Source organism: Xenopus tropicalis, chromosome 5 (genome assembly GCF_000004195.4).
Source record: "Xenopus tropicalis strain Nigerian chromosome 5, UCB_Xtro_10.0, whole genome shotgun sequence".
NCBI classification, from domain to species: Eukaryota; Metazoa; Chordata; class Amphibia; order Anura; family Pipidae; genus Xenopus; species Xenopus tropicalis.
In genome coordinates this window covers 19,495,087-19,514,437 of record NC_030681.2, presented here as the reverse complement: position 1 = coordinate 19,514,437, position 19,351 = coordinate 19,495,087, and the positions used below count along the sequence as shown (strand labels likewise).

The 19,351-nt window shown below is 39.3% G+C and overlaps 1 protein-coding gene across 2 annotated transcripts in view; it reads left to right on the top strand.

Annotated features, from left to right (window-relative positions):
• srbd1 (S1 RNA binding domain 1) overlaps positions 1-19,351 on the top strand; it is a 108,199-nt gene that overhangs the window by 20,702 nt on the left and 68,146 nt on the right. For both annotated transcript variants that reach the window (XM_004914754.4, XM_004914756.4), the window contains exons 13-14: positions 898-994; positions 4,746-4,853. In XM_004914754.4, the coding sequence (XP_004914811.2) occupies positions 898-994; positions 4,746-4,853 (205 nt within the window). The remainder of the gene's footprint in view (positions 1-897; positions 995-4,745; positions 4,854-19,351) is intronic.

Sequence of the window (19,351 nt, the reverse complement as noted above, 5' to 3'; positions counted from 1 at the left end):
CACCAATATTACAGCTAAAAAATACATTTGTTGGTTCAAGAATAATATTTTAAATGGTATAGTGAATTATTTGTAGGAATGTACCGAATCCACTTTTTTCTGATACGGCCAAACCCTGAATCCTTTGTGAAAGATTCAGCTGAATACTTTACCGAATCATAAGGGTTAAACACGCTGCAAAAAAAATTTAAATTCCATGTTTACATGAGAAAAAGTCACATGATTCTTAGGTTTTGGTTCGGCCGGGAACGTGGATTCCATTCAGAATCCTGGCGACAAAGGCAGAGTCTTGCCCGAATCCTGAACCAAATCCTGGATTCAGCGCATCCCTGATTATTTGCTATGTAACCAGTGTAATTTAGAAATTAAAAGATTACCATAAAACTCATGACAGTATCCATTTAACTTTCTTGGGATTGGAAAGCAATCCAACAACTCTTGTTAACTATCCATACAGTGCATCACTTCTATAACTTAGCTGAGATGTTTACCACCTATTAAAGTACTAGCCCATCTTGGATGAGCTACATATACTTAGCTCAGTATATACCAGACTGTTCCCCAGCCAGATACCATTTTGTGAAACCCATTGCCTTGGTGTCATACACTGGCTGATAAGCTGTTTACTTGGTCTGGAGTGGCCAAGTGAACCAACAGTCTGTGTCAGTCCATGGATGGCTAGCTTATGACCAATGCAGACTTAATAGTCTAATCTTCTTTTTCTGCAATTTACTCTATTTAATTTTTTCAAAGATGCTAGGAAATGTAGTTCTGTATCAGAATGAGGATGCCTGTTATAGGCAGCAATACACACTACACTTTATCTGTTGTCTAATTCTTTAGTCTTGGTGTTTTTTCTCCCCTCTCTCTAATGCATCTTGCATTTATTTTCATTAGATCAGATCTTGCACACGGATGTTGTGTACCTGCACACTGGCCACGGGCATGGTATCCATGAAGCAGAAAAAATAAAGAGGCTTCTACTTAACTTCAAGTATGGAAAATGCATTTTTTTCTGATAAATCTGAGCATGCATAACAAAATATTTACCTAAAAAAAAAAAAAAAAAGCTTAGACAGTTAAATCTTTGGTCATAAAGAGGTTTATTATTCATGATGTTTTCTGAAGTGTAGTATCTATCAGTAACGACTGTGGCAGTGTTCCTGGATGAGCCGTTTGGGTAACCAGTGCACAGGTAAGCAGAAGTCCATTATGCAGGGTGGGGAAAGCTACCTATTTAGCTCAAGAAAAAAAAACTATAGTATTTTATGATTAAAACAATAGGCAAAATGAATATTCAGTACAAGTTCTATTAAAGGAACAGTAACACCAAAAAATGAAAGTGTATAAAAATAATTAATATATTATGTACTATTGCCCTGCACTGGTAAAAGTTGTGTGTTTGCTTCATAAACACTACTACAGTTTATATAAATACCCTGCTGTGTAGCCATGGGGGCAGCCATTTAAATTGAAAAAAGGAGAAAAGGCACAGGTTACTAAGCAGATAACAGATAAGTAGCAGATTCCCATTGTATTCTTCACAGTTATCTGTTATCTTCTTATGTAACCTGTGCCTTTTCTCCTTTTTTCAATTTAAATGGCTGCCCCCATGGCTACACAACAGCTATTTCTATTAACTATAGTAGTCTTTCTGAAGCAAACACACAACTTTTACCAGTGCAGGGCAACAGTACATTATATTTTAATTATTTTAAAACATTTTTATTTTTTAGTGTTACTGTTCCTTTAATTCAACTCAAGGGGTGTACTGTCTGTGGCACACATAACATTTGGATTGTTGGGCTACATAGCCTGTGATTTATGGGGCTCCTCTTTTTAGCATCTTACAAGGTTACAGACATATCAGAGTAATCCCTCTGTTTTTCACAGATGTGCAAAAATCATTCATCACTTTGGCCAAGCCTTCCTATGTACAGCTTGAAGCCTCCTGGGGGAAATTGTCCAGTGAATTAAAGGAACAGTAACTCCAAAAAATGAAATAGCTTTAAAGTAATAAAAATATAACGCACTGTTGCCCTGCACTGGTAAAACTGGTGTGTTTGCTACAGTAACACTACTATAATTTATATAATAAGCTGCTGTGTAGCCACGGGGGCAGCCATTCAAGCTGGAAAAAAGGAGAAAAGGCACAGGTTACATAGCAGATAACAGATAAGTTCTGTAGAATACAATAGTGTTTTATCTGTTATCTGCGATGTGCCTGTGCCTTTTCTCCTTTGAATGGCTGCCTCCATGGCTACATAGCAGCTTATTTATATAAATTATAGTAGTGTTACTGTAGCAAACACACCAGTTTTACCAGTGCAGGGCAACAGTGCATTATATTTTAATTACTTTTATACACTTTCATTTTTTGGTGTTACTGTTCCTTTAAGGAATCTCTAAAGACCTTTAGGCAGTTGTTTCTAATAAAGAAATGAAAAAGAAAGAGACTGGTTAGAATACATTCAGCCTTGGATGCAGACCAATTAGAATCCCATGCTAGACAATAATGTCTGGCATGTTCTTCAAGATAGGTTAATTGTTAGCCTTTCAGGACCATACAGAATACAATGCAGAATGTGTTCCTTAATTAGCCTATGTGGCTTTTTCAAAGTCAACACAAAAGCAGTAAAGATACATGTTATAATTAGTTCAAGGTTAATTGATCAATTACATGGTAATTAAATAAGCACGTACCCTTGCAAGCCACATTCCAGATAATTCTTCAGTTCACCATGCATGTTTGTTTTGACATAGTCAATTACAGTAATGCATCAGTTTGTCCCTGTCTAAAGGGGCTTTCAAACAGCTGAGATATATTTATAGCCGCAGATCTACATTAAGGGGATTTCTTCCTTTAGATTTTTTATGTGCTTGTGGCTCTGAGTCTTAAGTGAAATCATAATTACCTGTATCGTTTATTTGTAATTAACATTATTAGCAGATTGCATTAATTTCTATCATGAGGCATGTACTAGCACAAACAATTAAAGGAATGCTATCACTTTTTTACTGATATGTTTGCTTGATACTCAGTTGTTGGTTTTAGCCCTTTGTATATTTTTAACCAACCTCATAATGTATTAAAGTATACACCTAAAAACACCTTTGCTATAGCACAATAAATAGCTGTTGAAAATGCATTCAGCTTGATTTTTTAATTAGAAAAATATTCATGTTATTGCCACTCTAAATCAGTTATTTGAAAGTAATTTTTTTTTTCACTGAACATCCTTATAATACCTCCCTTTATAAATGAGTTCTTTATCTACCTTAACAAACAAACTTTATTATAGGGCAATGACATATGGGCAAATGTATTGCTTGCATTAAAGAATCAATACCACAGGCGATAAATCTCTTAAAAAAAAAAAAAAAAAAAAAAAAAAAAAAAAGTCTTGTCCTGCCAATGGAGTTGGTGCAGGTAAATGAAAGGCAAGGCAACGTGGTGGACAAACCTCCTCATGTGGTGACTAATCTCCTCTGAATGCTTTCCTATTGGCGATTAATGGAAATCACTCCGGCTTTCCCTTCCCCCCTCCCACCCCGCTTTGCGAGGAAACCTCGGGTGACTTTGGAAAGCTGAAGTTATGCATTTAGAGGAGATTAGTCACCACAGCTAGAGAAGATTAATCCAAAATCCAAGATTGTTTGGCATCCCACCACTCTTTGCTGGATTTGACCTTGGGATCCAATATGGCTACACCTTTAGGGCAACGACACCTGAGGAGATTAATCGTGGCGGAATACCCAATAGCAAATACTACTAAAAAAAAAGTATATTTTTATGAAAATGGTTTATTTAGGTGAAGCAGGGTTTTACATATGAGCTGTTTAGGCAATGTATTTTTATAGAGACCTACATTGTTTGGGGGTATAGTTTTTCTATAAAAAGCTTTTCAGGTGATGGGAAGAGAGTATGATCAGCGGGCAGGCACCAACCACTTATTTGTGATCCCGGTTTGCACTCCTCTTCTTTTTTTCATCAACGCCATATTTATTCTGTGTCCCAGACATTCCCTTTGCCTGGACATACACAGGCAGAAAAAATGTACTGCACATATGCTTACCTATGGCGACACAAGGCATGCTGGGACATTATCTGCCCACCTATGGCGACACAAGGCATGCTGGGACATTATCTGCCCAACTGCCAAGGAGAGTACCCAGGGCATTTTTTAGAGAGGAGTGCAAGCCTAAGAAAAAAAAAAAACTAGAATCACTGGTGGGTGCCTAACAACAATGCACCCCCAGTGATTCTGCCTATCTATGAGTTATGTTTTAAAATTCTTATATTATTACAGGTATGGGACCCATTATCCAGAATGCTCGGGACCTGGGGTTTTCCGGATAAGGGGTATTTCCGTAATTCAGATCTTCTACCTTAAGTCTACTAAAAAAAGTATTTAAACAGTAATTAAACCCAAAAGGATTGCTTTGGCTCCAATAAGGATTAATTATATATTTGTTGGGATCAAGTACAAGGTTCTGTTTTAATATTACAGAGAAAAAGGAAACCATTTTTAAAGATGTGAATTATTTGATTAAAATTGAGTCTACGGGAGATGGCCTTTCCGTAATTCGGAACTTTCTGGATAACGGGTTTCCGGATAAGGGGTCGGATACCTGTACCTAGTATACTTAATTTATGTCCATGCAGTTCAACAAATATATTTCCAAAATAAGCGGAACTTAATTTAACCATGTTTAATGTATTTTTTTTAATCATTTTTCTGTAGTTGTTGTACAGTTGCCATTGGAAATGGAACAGCCTGCAGGGAAACAGAGCGTTATTTTGCAGATTTAATTCAGAGGAGGTTTTTTGCACCTCTTGATGTCGTCTACTGGTAAGAACTTTCAGAACTTTATGTATTTTTTTTTTTTTTGGCAGGGTGATTGGAGATGAACATGTACAGTGGAGGAAATAATTATTTGACCCCTCACTGATTTTGTAAGTTTGTCCAATGACAAAGAAATGAAAAGTCTCAGAACGGTATCATTTCAATGGTAGGTTTATTTTAACAGTGGCAGATAGCACATCAAAAGGAAAATCGAAAAAATAACTTTAAATAAAAGATAGCAACTGATTTGCATTTCATTGAGTGAAATAAGTTTTTGAACCCTCTAACAATAAAAGACTTAATACTTAGTGGAAAAACCCTTGTTTGCAAGCACAGAGGTCAAACGTTTCTTGTAATTGATGACCAAGTTTGCGCACATTTTAGGAGGAATGTTGGTCCCACTCCTCTTTGCAGATCATCTCTAAATCCCTAAGGTTTCGAGGCTGTCTCTGTGCAACTCTGAGCTTGAGCTCCCTCCATAGGTTTTCTATTGGATTAAGGTCCGGAGACTGACTAGGCCACTCCGTGACCTTAATGTGCTTCTTCTTGAGCCACTCCTTTGTTGCCTTTGCTGTATGTTTTGGGTCATTGTCGTGCTGGAACACCCATCCACGACCCATTTTCAGTATCCTGGCAGAGGGAAGGAGGTTGTCGTTCAGGATTTCACGATACATGGCTCCGTCCATTTTCCCGTTAATGCGAATAAGTTGTCCTGTGCCCTTAGCAGAAAAACACCCCCAAAGCAAAATGTTTCCACCCCCATGCTTGATGGTGGGGATGGTGTTTTGGGGGTCATAGGCAGCATTTTTCTTCCTCCAAACACAGCGAGTTGAGTTAATGCCAAAGAGCTCTATTTTGGTCTCATCAGACCACAGCACCTTCTCCCAGTCACTCACAGAATCATTCAGGTGTTCATTGGCAAACTTCAGACGGGCCTGCACATGTGCCTTCTTGAGCAGGGGGACCTTGCGAGCCCTGCAGGATTTTAATCCATTGCGGTGTAATGTGTTTCCAATGGTTTTCTTGGTGACTGTGGTCCCTGCTAATTTGAGGTCATTAACTAACTCCTCCCGTGTAGTTCTAGGATGCTTTTTCACCTTTCTCAGAATCATTGACACCCCACGAGGTGAGATCTTGCGTGGAGCCCCAGAGCGAGGTCGATTGATGGTCATTTTGTGCTCCTTCCATTTTCGAACAATCGCACCAACAGTTGTCACCTTCTCTCCCAGCTTCTTGCTAATGGTTTTGTAGCCCATTCCAGCCTTGTGCAGGTCTACAATTTTGTCTCTGACATAGTGCTGGGCGGTATACCGGTAAAAACCGATCACCGGTTTTTTTTTTGAAACCGATATGAATTTTCTACATACCGGTGTGCTGAATACTTCCGGGTGCGCACGTGACGTCAGCGCGCACGTGACGTCAGCGCTCACGTGACGTCAGCGCGCACGTGACGTCAGCGCGCACACTCTACAAAAGCGCCATCGCTAGGACGCATTCAGAGTCGGATACCAATGTGAGCTGTCGGGGGGTGCCTGGCCAGTAATTATATTTTATGTGAAGGGGATGGGGTTGTGTTTGGGGGGGATGGGGTTGTGTTTGGGGGGGTGGGGTGGGGGGTTATATTTATGTGAAGGGGATGGGGGGGTGTTTGGGGTGGGTGGGTTATACTTATGTGAAGGGGATGGGGTTGTGTTTGGGGGGGGGTGGGATGGGGTGGGGTGGGGGGTTATATTTATGTGAAGGGGATGGGGGGGTGTTTGGGGGTGGGGTGGGGTGGGGGGGGTGTGTGCGGATGGGGGGGTGTTTGGGGTGGGGGGGGGGGGTGCGGATGGGGGGGTGTTTGGGGTGGGGGGGTGCGTGCGGATGGGGGGGGTGTTTGGGGGTGGGGGGGCTGCGTGCGGATGGGGGGGTGCGGGGGTTGCGTGCGGATGGGGGGGTGCGTGCGGATGGGGGGGTGGGGGGGCTGCGTGCGGATGGGGGGGTGTTTGGGGTGGCGGGGGGGGTGCGGGTGGCGGGTGTTTGGGGTGGTCACCTAATCATGCATGGGGAAAAAAAAATACCGTCAAATACCGTGATACCGATATAATTTTGAAAAATACCGTGATATAAATTTTTGGTCATACCGCCCAGCACTACTCTGACATCCTTGGACAGCTCTTTGGTCTTTCCTATGTTGGAGAGTTTGGAGTCTGCTTGATTGATTGATTCTGTGGACAGGTGTCTTTTATACAGGTGACTAGTTAAGACAGGTGTCCTTAATGAGGTTGACTAATTGAGTAGAAGTGTCTAACCACTCTGTGGGAGCCAGAACTCTTAATGGTTGGTAGGGGTTCAAAAACTTATTTCACTCAATGAAATGCAAATCAGTTGCTATCTTTTATTTAAAGTTATTTTTTCGATTTTCCTTTTGATGTGCTATCTGCCACTGTTAAAATAAACCTACCATTGAAATGATACTGTTCTGAGACTTTTCATTTCTTTGTCATTGGACAAACTTACAAAATCAGTGAGGGGTCAAATAATTATTTCCTCCACTGTATGTGCTCAGACTAAACAAAACCCCATGAATCTTAATGGTTTTAATTTGGAATGTATATTGACTGAAAAGGGTAGAAAAAAGTCAGTTTTTCTTCTGTCAACTGTTTTTTACTGCCTGTAATAAATCAAACAAGGGTTGTACCAGCAAAGGAAATTATATTTCTAGCAAAGCATAAAATCCAAGTGAACGTTCCGCTGATAGAAGGATGCAGTATTGTATGTAAGGTCATCCTGTAGATTGTTTTCTTTTAATTGACAATTGAGGCCATCTGTCTTTACAGCCCTGATATTTTTAGTGCCCTGCTCTCCCTCTTTATTCTTCACATATACTGTGCTTGTTTTTATACAGCAGATCCAGACTGGCAATCTGTAGATTGCCTGCTGTAGAATGCAATTGACCGTAGAAGTTGAAATGCCAGGGCCAATTTATACAGGAATACAAGCATTTCGGGCAGTTTCAAAAATGGAGCTTTTGGTTGACGTCAGTGGGGTGTCCATCTTCAAGATTCCTTTATATTACAATCTTACAACAATTCTATAGACATACTGCATTTGTTGTATATGGAATGGGCACTGTTACCACTATGTTTTATTTTTTACCTGCTCGTATTGTGCTTCTGTTTGGGCATCTGGTATTTATCTTTTCTGCAAAACAAACAATATTATGACAAAAGGAATGGCCTATTAACTGCAGCAGGAAACACTTGACTTTTGGGACCATATTCACGATTTCCAGACACAGAAATGAATATCACCTTAAGGGCAAAGTTACATATTGCCTTGGCTCCTCTTTTCTCCATCTGCATTTTGTTGGCAGGCGGAGAGATGTGGATCCTGATTGTCAGCCTGAGTGCATTCTGAGCAAAGAACTTTGTCTGATAAGTGGCTTCTTGACCCACAAGCCACATAGAATGGTTATGGTTATTATTGGGGGGGGGGAGGAGGAGGAATATCTCAAACAGCTATATACTAAGAACTAATCCTTGATCATCCAAACCAGTAACAGTCTTGGGGGTTTGTATGTAATACCACCCCCCATCCTAAACCTGTGACAGTAGTATGTATACACCTTTTTTCTTTACTCCGTAATCTGAAGAACTATTGCATATGATTGCATAACATTTTTGCAGTAGACCTATGTGTGGTAGCTGTAACACAGGCACTTTTTTTTCAAATTAAATGGAGTTTTCTTTTATCCATGTATGTTGATGATAAAGTACATAGTAGTTGTGTTTTAAAAAAAGATACATATTTCAAGAGTAAACATCCAACTGCGCTTTTTTTTTAGGCCTTGACTGGCAATGTGGCCAAATTGCCCTGATTTTTTTGTTCATGAATGTATGGAGGTATGCACATAGAAGCATATATTTTGGAATTTGATAAAACTCCATTATTTATAACATAAATCATGGTTTTTAAAGGAAGATTTTTTAGCTGCTCTGATATAGTTCCAATGATTTCTGAGCTACTATATCCTGAGAGCACCCGGCTCCACAGAGATTTTCCAAGAACTTTTTCTTTATTCCGACTTCTCCCAGCACTGTCCTATACAGAATATTGGAGTGCCTATGATTTGCTGACTGGCGTTTGAAGACTTTGTAGATTTACACAATCAAGTTTTCCTCTTCCTCAAGCAGTTTGTTTCGCTGTGTTTAAGTCCAGAATAAATACCTCTAGGACATTTTGGTCTGCAGCTTTCTGCTACATATCTTTATTTATTGATTTAGGTTACAGTCAATATCAAGCCAAAAGATCATCTCGGTTAATCCAAGAGCATCTTGTTACACCCGTGCATTTACTGACTGTTCTAGAATGGGTCATTGATTATTTTTTTACAAGGTCATGCCAAAGATTCCTCCTGCTCAATGAGACAGATGTTCTTTCTGGAGACGTGTACAGTGTGTGCTCTAAATTAGCACCAGACAAGTAATAATATATTCAGCAAACCATATATACTGAAACCAGGAACCCCCTGAATTACAGACACTTTTGGTTGCTCACCAGTAGTAATGGAACATAAAATATCTACTTTGAGTTTTTTCCTCCTTTTCTTTTTTTTTTTATTCTCTTTATTGGAATTTTGTTTTGTTTTTTTTAGTTGAAATGTCTTAATACAAAGGCTCACAAAGCTTAGTAGAAACTTATTTTGATTCACTTTAGCCCCCCTATGCAGCCATTGCTATTTTTGAGCTTGGAATGGAATAAAAACAAAGGCAGGTATAGGCGTCATCGGTATGGGGACTGCATGAGCTGATGTGGCCCCTGATCCAACAGAAAAATCTATCCTGCCTGATCGAGATCGAGCCAGATGTCGGTCAGGGGGGCCTGTCATTGGTGCCCATACACAGGCAGATAAGCTGCTGAATCGGTCTAAAGGACTGATATCAGCATCTGAAATTGGCCCGTGTATGGCCACCTTAAAGGAGAAGGAAAGTCATTTTGGCATTGTACTGCCAATAGATTTTTCACATTAGTGCCATCTAGAACACTATTTATTCTGCAGAAACCATTAGCATACCCAAGTAAACCGCTTTAGAAGCTTTCTCCATTTGCTTAAGATAGCAGCTGCCATTTTAAGTAGCTTCCTGCCTGCAGTCTCTAGCCGTTATAGCTTAGATCCCACATTCCTAAGGGAGGGGGGAGGGAGTTCTTAGCATTCCGGTGGGAGGGGAAGCAGGAGAGAGGAGAGAACTGCACAGACTCTGGCCCTGGGAATTAAGGCTGTTTCTGAGAGAGGAAGTCAGACACTGGAACATCATGTTTACAAAAAAATAGACAAGAAATCCTGTGTTTCTTTTGACAGAAGACTGAGTGCAGCATTACTGTTAGTGCTTATGGCTGTATTTACATAGACCTCTTATAAAGCTTACTTAGTTTTTACCTTTCCTTTTTTTTTTAACACTGATGTAAAGAACAATGTGATCCTCGTGCCCTTACAAAAAGGAATTTAAAGCGATACTAACAGGAATTAAACCTCTTGTTTTACATCTACATAAAATTGTATGTGCATGCTATTTATAATTTTGCCGTAAAAGAACTTACTGGATGCTATTCAACTACCCATCACATTCCCATATTCCTCTATTAGCAACTGACAGGCTGAGAAGGGACAGTCAGGTTGGCAAAACATAAGTATATATGATGTGTAACAGATGGCACTAACTTCCAGCAAATGTGCTTATAAATGTTTTATTGAGGTCTCCACACACAACGTTTTGGGGTATGCGCCCCCTTTATCAAGTGCTCTCACAAAGTGTAACAGGAAATGGGTACATATAGGGAAAACCCTACCCCCTAATCAAGACAATAAGTAAACAATTAGCATATTAATTAACTAATTACTCAAAGGAGTAAGGTGAAGAAAACATTATGTTGAAATACCGGTCTCTGATTATCATATATATGTTATCCAATCATAGCTGTAAAGAGAGTGCAATAATCAGTAACAAAAAAAGCAAAGGGATGAAAGTCAAAACAACTGAGAAGGCTAAACGTATATAGAAGAAACAGGAATGATTAAGATTCTTATTTAAACCCATAGGAGACATGGTATTTATCAGTCCACATCACCTTGTTTTGAAGCAATATCCTGTTAAGGGCTCTGGCACACGGGCAGATTAGTCGCCCGCGACAAATCTCCCCAAATTGCCATCCCACCGGCGATAATGTAAGTCGCCGGTGGGATGGCACACGCTGAGCAGGCGATTTCGGCAAATCGCCGAAGTTGCCTCGCGAGGCATTTTCGGCAATTTGCCGAAATCGTGCCGCCGCGTGTGCCATCCCACCGGCGACTTACATTGTCGCTAGTGGGATGGCAACTGATGGCAACTCGGGGAGATTAGTCGCCCGCGAACAGGGAGATTTGTAAAGCCTCCCCCTGTAGGGGGAATATTCACAACCTGCACTAGCCATCTTAATTGTGGGCTGTTTAGTTTTAGGTTATAGTAAGTCTGCTTTTGTTAAAACATCTCCCAAGTTTATATGAAAGTAATGGTTTATCTTTAAACAGCCTCCCAAAATTCTAGTCCTTCTGTAAAATCTCCCAATGCTTAAAAATGACAGGTAGAATTTTCATTATATGTAGTTACAAAGGGAATCCTGCTGCTTTCCTTTTTATTGGTCATGGCGTTCTAACCTTATTTTTTTGAGAGTAACCAAAGCTTGATCGGAAACCACGTTCAATTAAATTTAAAGCCTTTGATACTGTCATTTTGCCCCTAAGTAACTGGCTGTATGATAAGCCCCTTCTTGGTAGTACTAGGGTAAGCAGGATTATGACCGTATCAGTTTGTTTTTTGTATAAATCTGTAATTAGAACATTATTGCATTTGATAACTGTAACACAAATGTGTAAGGTCAATTTTAAAGTAGGGTGAGTATTGTTAATAACCTTGCTAGCTTCCAATTCCTGTTCACCCCCATGCCATGTAAAAAAGACATCATCCACGTACCGAGAGTGATTCTTAATGTATTTTGAAAAGGTCTGTTTAAAGAAAACAACCTGCTCCACAACCGAAACAGAGATTTTGGTCAAACAGTCAGGTTTAGGAACTTCAAGTAAAAACTACTTACAAAAGCAGCCCTAAGGCTAATGCCAGATGTGGCGTTTGACGTATATTTTTGGCAAGACAAAAATCGCTTGCTGAAAATATCACCATACGTTCTTACCTGTGCCTGCACCCGAATGAACGGAATACACTTGGGTGCAGGCACTATCCGCCGAAGATATGAAGTCTTGCGTTTTTTGGTGGATATTGGCTACATGTGCCTGCACCCGAGAATATTCTATTCATTAGGGTGCAGGCACACGTAAGAGCCTATGCCGATATTTTTGGCTTGCCGAAGATATATGCCAAACACCACGTCTGGCATTAGCCTAATAGTGATAGTCATCATAAACTGTAAGTAACTTTTAATGTACATTAATATTTTGAAAACTATACCCCCAAACAATGTAGGATTCTATAAAAATATATTGCATAAAAAAAGTTCATTTGTTGAACCCCTCCTTCATCTAAATAAACTATTTTCATAAAAGTATACTTTTTAGTAGTATGTGCTATTGGGCAATCCTAAGTAGAAAATTGCCATTTTAAGAATTAAGCCCCCTGGGATCATAGGAGTCACAGTGCACACAAACAAGCCAAGGCACACATACATGCTAGGCCCCATCAGCCAGTGAATGGACAGAGTTCTGTCTTTCGCTTCTACACTACTTCCTGTTACAGTTAGAGCTGCATTATTTCCTGTCAGCTGATCTCTGAGGGAGCACACAGCCCAGCACTAAATGGCGGCTGAAGGGAAAGGATGTAAAAGGGCAATATTTACTGATATATATATTCCAGTTTGGTGAGATTCTTTAATAGGTCACTTAACATAATATAAATAATCTGTTGGTTAAGTATTCATTATTGGGTTATAGTTTTCCTTTAAGAACAAGGCAAAGGAACTGCTCACTTGCCTTTTTCCTATCCCCTATCTTTGTCAGTGTTTGAACTTTTAAACATTGACATTGGAGCAGTAATAGGTACTGAACTCTTATTAGCAAGCTATTCTCAGCTGCCATTTTGATAATAACACAAAAGTGTCAGAACAGGTTTTCAGTATGAGCCGTACTAATTGGTTTATGTGGAACCTTTTGGCCCTTTTCTGCCCCTTTCATTTCCCCTTAAATGTAGAATGTGATCCCTTTCTTGAATTCAAGGCCACCTTGCCCTCCATATTCTCCCCAAGTTTGCAAGGAATATGTGTTGGCACAGTTAGGATTGGGGGCTCCTAACAAGAAAGGGAAATAAACCTATTGGAAGTGCAGCATGCATATACAGTGAAGCTAGATTATATAATGCCTCTTGATGATGACAGAGTTCTATTAATTGTACAAAGGCCAAGACAAATGCAGACAGCAGTGGCGCCCAGGGGTATTGACACAATGTATCACCCAGCAGATTCTGACAGATAACCGTAAGCCTCCTCCTCCGATGCATTCCCTCCCCTTCCTCTGTGTTTACCTCTCTATATTGTGCCAAAAGTTTTCTTCTACTGCTTTCAGAGGCTTAAAGTCTTATCACATTACCCGCCTTGGCACGCCACCCTGTCAATATATAAAGAGAGGGCATGTACAGGTGACTGTCACTTTAAGGCTTCGGAGGTGTCAGACCAGCTCTCCTCTTTGCACCGGCGTCTGCCAATGCCTGTATCTCCCCAGGACGAATGTGTAGCAACGGCTTTGCTTTGATAACAGCATCTGGCACTGGATTGATTTAACAGAGTCTGAGGTTTGCTCTTTTCAAACGTGCAGTCTCACTGGGGCCCCTGTGTGGCTCTGACATCCGCGCTCTCTCCTGCCTCCTAGCACTTCATGTCAGCCTAAAACTCTCTGACACCTGCCATTTGGACCCTTTTCATACTGAAAAATGTCAGCATTTTCAGGCAAGATAAAGACAGATATCTGATTGTTCTTCCCTTTGTGAGGATGTTCTGCGGGCATGCTTCATAGGTGAATGGATAAAGTGACGTACAGTTCTGCCGGATACCTACTGAACACTTTGGAGACTTTAGTCCCTTTGTGCTTCGTCTTTTGACTCTGTCCTGACACAAACCTGAGTTTCATAGTCAGTCACCTTGTACTAACAAATGTCTCAGTGCTGAGCGAGTGAGCTTTCCAGCTAATGTCATCTGTGCCTGTCACTTGGCTAATAAAGGTGACGCGACTCCTGAACCGTTGGAGTATATTGCCGCTAAGCATTGCTTTCATGGCAGTTGTCTCTTCCAAGAATCCAAAGAACTTTTTAATGCTTTTGCGTAATCATATTTAATTGACTTGAGGATTTTGCTGCCAAATAAGCAGTGTTTTGCTAAGTGTAAAACAAAGGCATAAAATACAAATGTTAAAGGGATACTGAAAATATCTAATAAATATCAATAGTAGTTTAGTTTTAGAAATAATTTAGTTGACATCTGAAAAAACTGTTTTAGGTCTGCTTGGGGGGGGGGGGGGTGTATTTCTTGTTACTCACAGTCTCTACTGTCTCTCTGGCAGGTTTAATAGCTGGAAGCCTAGCTGGTTTAATAGCTGGAAGCCTAGCTGGTTTAATAGCTGGAAGCCTAGCTGGTTTAATAGCTGGAAGCCTAGCTGGTTTTATAGCTGGAAGCCTAGCGGCCCCCTCAAAATCAGATCACTGTACTGGAACCTTACTGACTGCTGTGTTTAGTTTATCTCCTAGTGCAGGGATCCCCAACCTTTCTTACTTGTGAGCCACAGTCAAATATAAAAAGACTTGGGGAGCAACACAAGCACCATAAAAGTTCATGGAGGAGCCAAATAAGTGTTGTGATTGGCTATTAGGCAGCCTCAATGCACACTATCAGCTTACAGGGGCTTTATTTGGTAGGAAATCTTGTTTTTATTCAACTAAAACTCAGGAATTCATAAATATAACTCCCTGGTTTGGGGGCTCTGAGAGCAACATCCAAGGGGTTGGGGAGCAACATGTTGCCCCCGAGCCACTGGTTGGGGATCACTGTCCTAGTGCGACACCTCAGAAGGACTTTTGCTTAGAATAACTCCTTGGAGAAGCCAAGAAACACAAGCCCATCTCCTCATAGGAATTTGCCAGCTACCCATTGCCAGGCAGTGGTTCACTGAAGTAGCCACTTTCCAAAAAGCACAAGCACTTTTTGTAGGAATTTTGTAGCTACCCTTCGTCCAATCAGAGAAAAGCCTGGTGGAAGGGTAGAGACTTTTAATGCTGTTAATGGTCTCAATTTCTAACTTTGATTTGAGATAGGTGGAGCATGTTTGGACAAAGGCACTATAAGTTTGATTCCAGTGGTGATTTTGTTGTAGTAAGAGGGCCAGAGGGCATAAAACCTAGTAACAGCTGTTTTATTATTACAGACAAAAGGAAATCTATTGTTTAAAAAAAAGTTGAATTATTTCATTAAAATTGAGTCTATGGAAGATGAACTTTCTGTAATTCAGAGATTTCTGTATAACAAGTTTCCAGATAATGGATGCCATACCAGAAGTAGAGATCCTGGGATGGACTTGGGAGCTGCAAATGATTTCCTGAGCACAGATCCTGGGATAGACCTATTTGTGTATCTGTAGATTTGTCTGTTTGCCTGTCTACCTGGTACATTCCCTGTATTCTACTTTCCAAAAATGATTTGCATTAGCATGTGTATCTCTCAAACAGTATTTTCTGCTAATAAAATGCTACAAATGGAGCAATAGGGTATTCAAGAACATTACTAGTAAAAAATATATATAATATATATACACAGTATATGGCCAGGGGAGCTCTTATACAGAAACCAATTACAGGTATGGGATCTGTTATCTGAACTGGAAACCTATTATACAGAAAGTGCAGAAATCCAGAAAGGCCATCTCCAACAGACTCAATTTTAAAAAATAATTTCCTTTTTATCTGTAGTGATAAAACAGTACCTGTACTTGATCCCAACTAAGATATAATCACCCCTTATTGGGGGCAGAACAGCCCTATTGGGTTTATTTAATGGTTAAATGATTCCCTTTTCTCTGTAATAATAAAACAGTACCTGTACTTGATCCCAACTAAGATATAATTACCCCTTATTGGGGGCAGAACAGCCCTATTGGGTTTATTTAATGGTTAAATGATTCCCTTTTCTCTGTAATAATAAAACAGTACCTGTACTTGATCCCAACTAAGATATAATCACCCCTTATTGGGGGCAGAACAGCCCTATTGGGTTTATTTAATGGTTAAATGATTCCCTTTTCTCTGTAATAATAAAACAGTACCTGTACTTGATCCCAACTAAGATATAATTACCCCTTATTGGGGGCAGAACAGCCCTATTGGGTTTATTTAATGGTTAAATGATTCCCTTTTCTCTGTAATAATAAAACAGTACCTGTACTTGATCCCAACTAAGATATAATTACCCCTTATTGGGGGCAGAACAGCCCTATTGGGTTTATTTCATGGTTAAATGATTCCCTTTTCTCTGTAATAATAAAACAGTACCTGTACTTGATCCCAACTAAGATATAATTACCCCTTATTGGGGCAGAACAGCCCTATTGGGTTTATTTAATGGTTAAATGATTCCCTTTTCTCTGTAATAATAAAACAGTACCTGTACTTGATCCCAACTAAGATATAATTACCCCTTATTGGGGGCAGAACAGCCCTATTGGGTTTATTTCATGGTTAAATGATTCCCTTTTCTCTGTAATAATAAAACAGTACCTGTACTTGATCCCAACTAAGATATAATTACCCCTTATTGGGGCAGAACAGCCCTATTGGGTTTATTTAATGGTTAAATGAGTCCCTTTTCTCTGTACAGGTATAGGACCCATTATCCAGAATGCTCGGGACCAAGGGTATTCCGGATAAGGGGTCTTTCCGTAATTTGGATCTTCATACCTTAAGTCTACTAAACAATCAATAAAACATTAATTAAATCCAATAGGATTGTTTTGCATCCAATAAGGATTAATTATATCTTAGTTGGGATCAAATACAAGGTACAGTTTTATTATTACAGAGAAAAAGGAAATCAATTTTAAAAATCCTAATTTGATTATAATGGAGTCTATCGGAGACAGCCTTTCCGTAATTCGGAGCTTTCTGGATAATGGGTTTCCGGATAAGGGGTCCGATACCTGTGATAATAAAACAGTACCTGTACTTGATCCCAACTAAGATATAATTACCCCTTCTTGGAGACAAAACAATCCTATTGTTAATTGTTTAAATTTTAGCAGATTTTAGGTATGGTCAACCATATTAAAGAGACATCTTATCTATAAAAGAAAAACCTAGGCCCTTAGATAATGGATCCCATACCAGTATTTAGAAAGCTCAAATTCTTCATTCTGGAATGATTTTTTGTCTGTTATATTGAGACCATTCATTGTACTTGATGGTACCTAAGATGGAAAAATCCATGCTGACCGTAAAACTTTCCAGCTGGGTTTTTAAAATATTTTATTAATCTTGGCCTTCACTTTTATTTATAGATTTTTAATTATTCCCCTTTCTCACTGACCCAGTAATTGCTGTGTGAGGCTACAATTTTATTGTTACTTTTTATTATTTATCTTTCTATTCAGTCCCTCTCCTATTTGTGTTCCAGTCTCTGGTTTAAACCTCTGTGTGGTGGCTAAAGTAAACAAGACCCTAGCAACCAGATAGCTGCTCAAATCCAAACTGGAGAGCTGCTGAACAAAAAGCTAAATAAGTGAAAACCAAGAAAAATAAATGTTCTATGCTTTGGGCCATAATGGTTCCCCAAAAACACTTAATAAAGCTCCCAGCATTAACTGCAATCAGGATGGAATTTTGGATTAATGCTGATATGGTTGCAGAACTTGTAGAATTTTTGTAAATGTCACTGTCTTATTGGCAGCACTTTCAGATAGAGGTCAGCTGTGAGACAAGGCAGTGGTTTACTTGAGTAGACATTTTCCCAGAAGCATTTGCTGCTATTGAGGCATTAAGTGTTAAGGCAGATGTTTTAGCCCAAGTCAAGTAAAATGATTGCATTTGGATTTGATGCAGATTTACAATATTATTTTCCCATGTTGTTTTCCTTCTCTGTGGCCACTAGATGGCGCAGGTGTACCACATTTAATTTCTACAGGCCATTTCGTAACGAAGTGTCATCCTTAAATTGCTTTGCATTGTTGCAGGTATTCCATCTAGCTTCTGCTATGTTATACACTGATATTCAGAAATATAAATAATGTTGCAGCAGTCTGTATGCCTATTGTATTAAAATGAACTCCATTAAATGGATATTCCCCCTTCTAGCTCAATAACAAACCAGCGCTGCAGTTAAATATTTAACAATTCCTGATCGGTGGAACGAGCGTAGAGGCATATGTGTGTTTACTCAGGCATTTATCTCTGGCAAAATGAAAGCCATTTTCCCCTTTTCTACAAACACCTTCAAATATCCATGTCCATTAGAAATATTCCAGGAATTGAAATAAGCTTCTAAACCTATGCATTATCTCTGGAGATATATATGTGTAAACACATATCTCAACTCTTCATGGGTACCTGGCCCAGCAAGAGTTAAACCGGAGGAAGTATCTCTTTTTAGCTTATATGGAAAGCAATTTTCTCCTTTTCTACAAACACCTCCGTATATCCGTGTCCATTAGAAATATTCTGGGAATCAAAATAAACTTCTAAAGCTGCCCATTATCTCTGGATATATTTTTATATATATGAGGCAAACACATATATCTCTGCTCTTCATGGATGCCTTGCCCAGCGAGAGTTAAATGGAGATAAATAGCGATTACAAGGTATGTCCATATTTGCTTCAAAACCTATATTACAGGCATTCCTTCAGTGCCATTATTTGTTTCAATCACATATCTTTTCTTTTTAATCTTTGCATTTGAAGAAAACAAAATATATTTTAAAATTTTTGTGCTTTTTTTTTTATTGTGATAGAAAAGTTCTGTCGGTTTTACAATTTTGTTTTATGCTTTGTTTTGTATCCAAATAATTAAGAATAGAATTTTTCATATTATATTTACATGAGTCGGCAATAAACAGGACCTTCTGGATATATAAAACAGGTCAATCTCAGCACTTCTGAGATTCGCCTAAAAATATTTTATACAGGTATGGGACCCGTTATCCAAAATGCTCAGGACCAAGGGTATTCCGGATAGGGGGTCTTTCTGTAATTTGTGTCTCCATACCTTAAGTCTACTAAAAAATCAATTAAACATTAAATAAACCCAATAGGATTGTTCTGCCCCCAATAAGGGGTAATTATATCTTAGTTGGGATCAAGTACAGGTACTGTTTTATTATTACAGAGAAAAGGGAATCATTTAACCATTAAATAAACCCAATAGGGCTGTTCTGCCCCCAATAAGGGGTAATTATATCTTAGTTGGGATCAAGTACAGGTACTGTTTTATTATTACAGAGAAAAGGGAATCA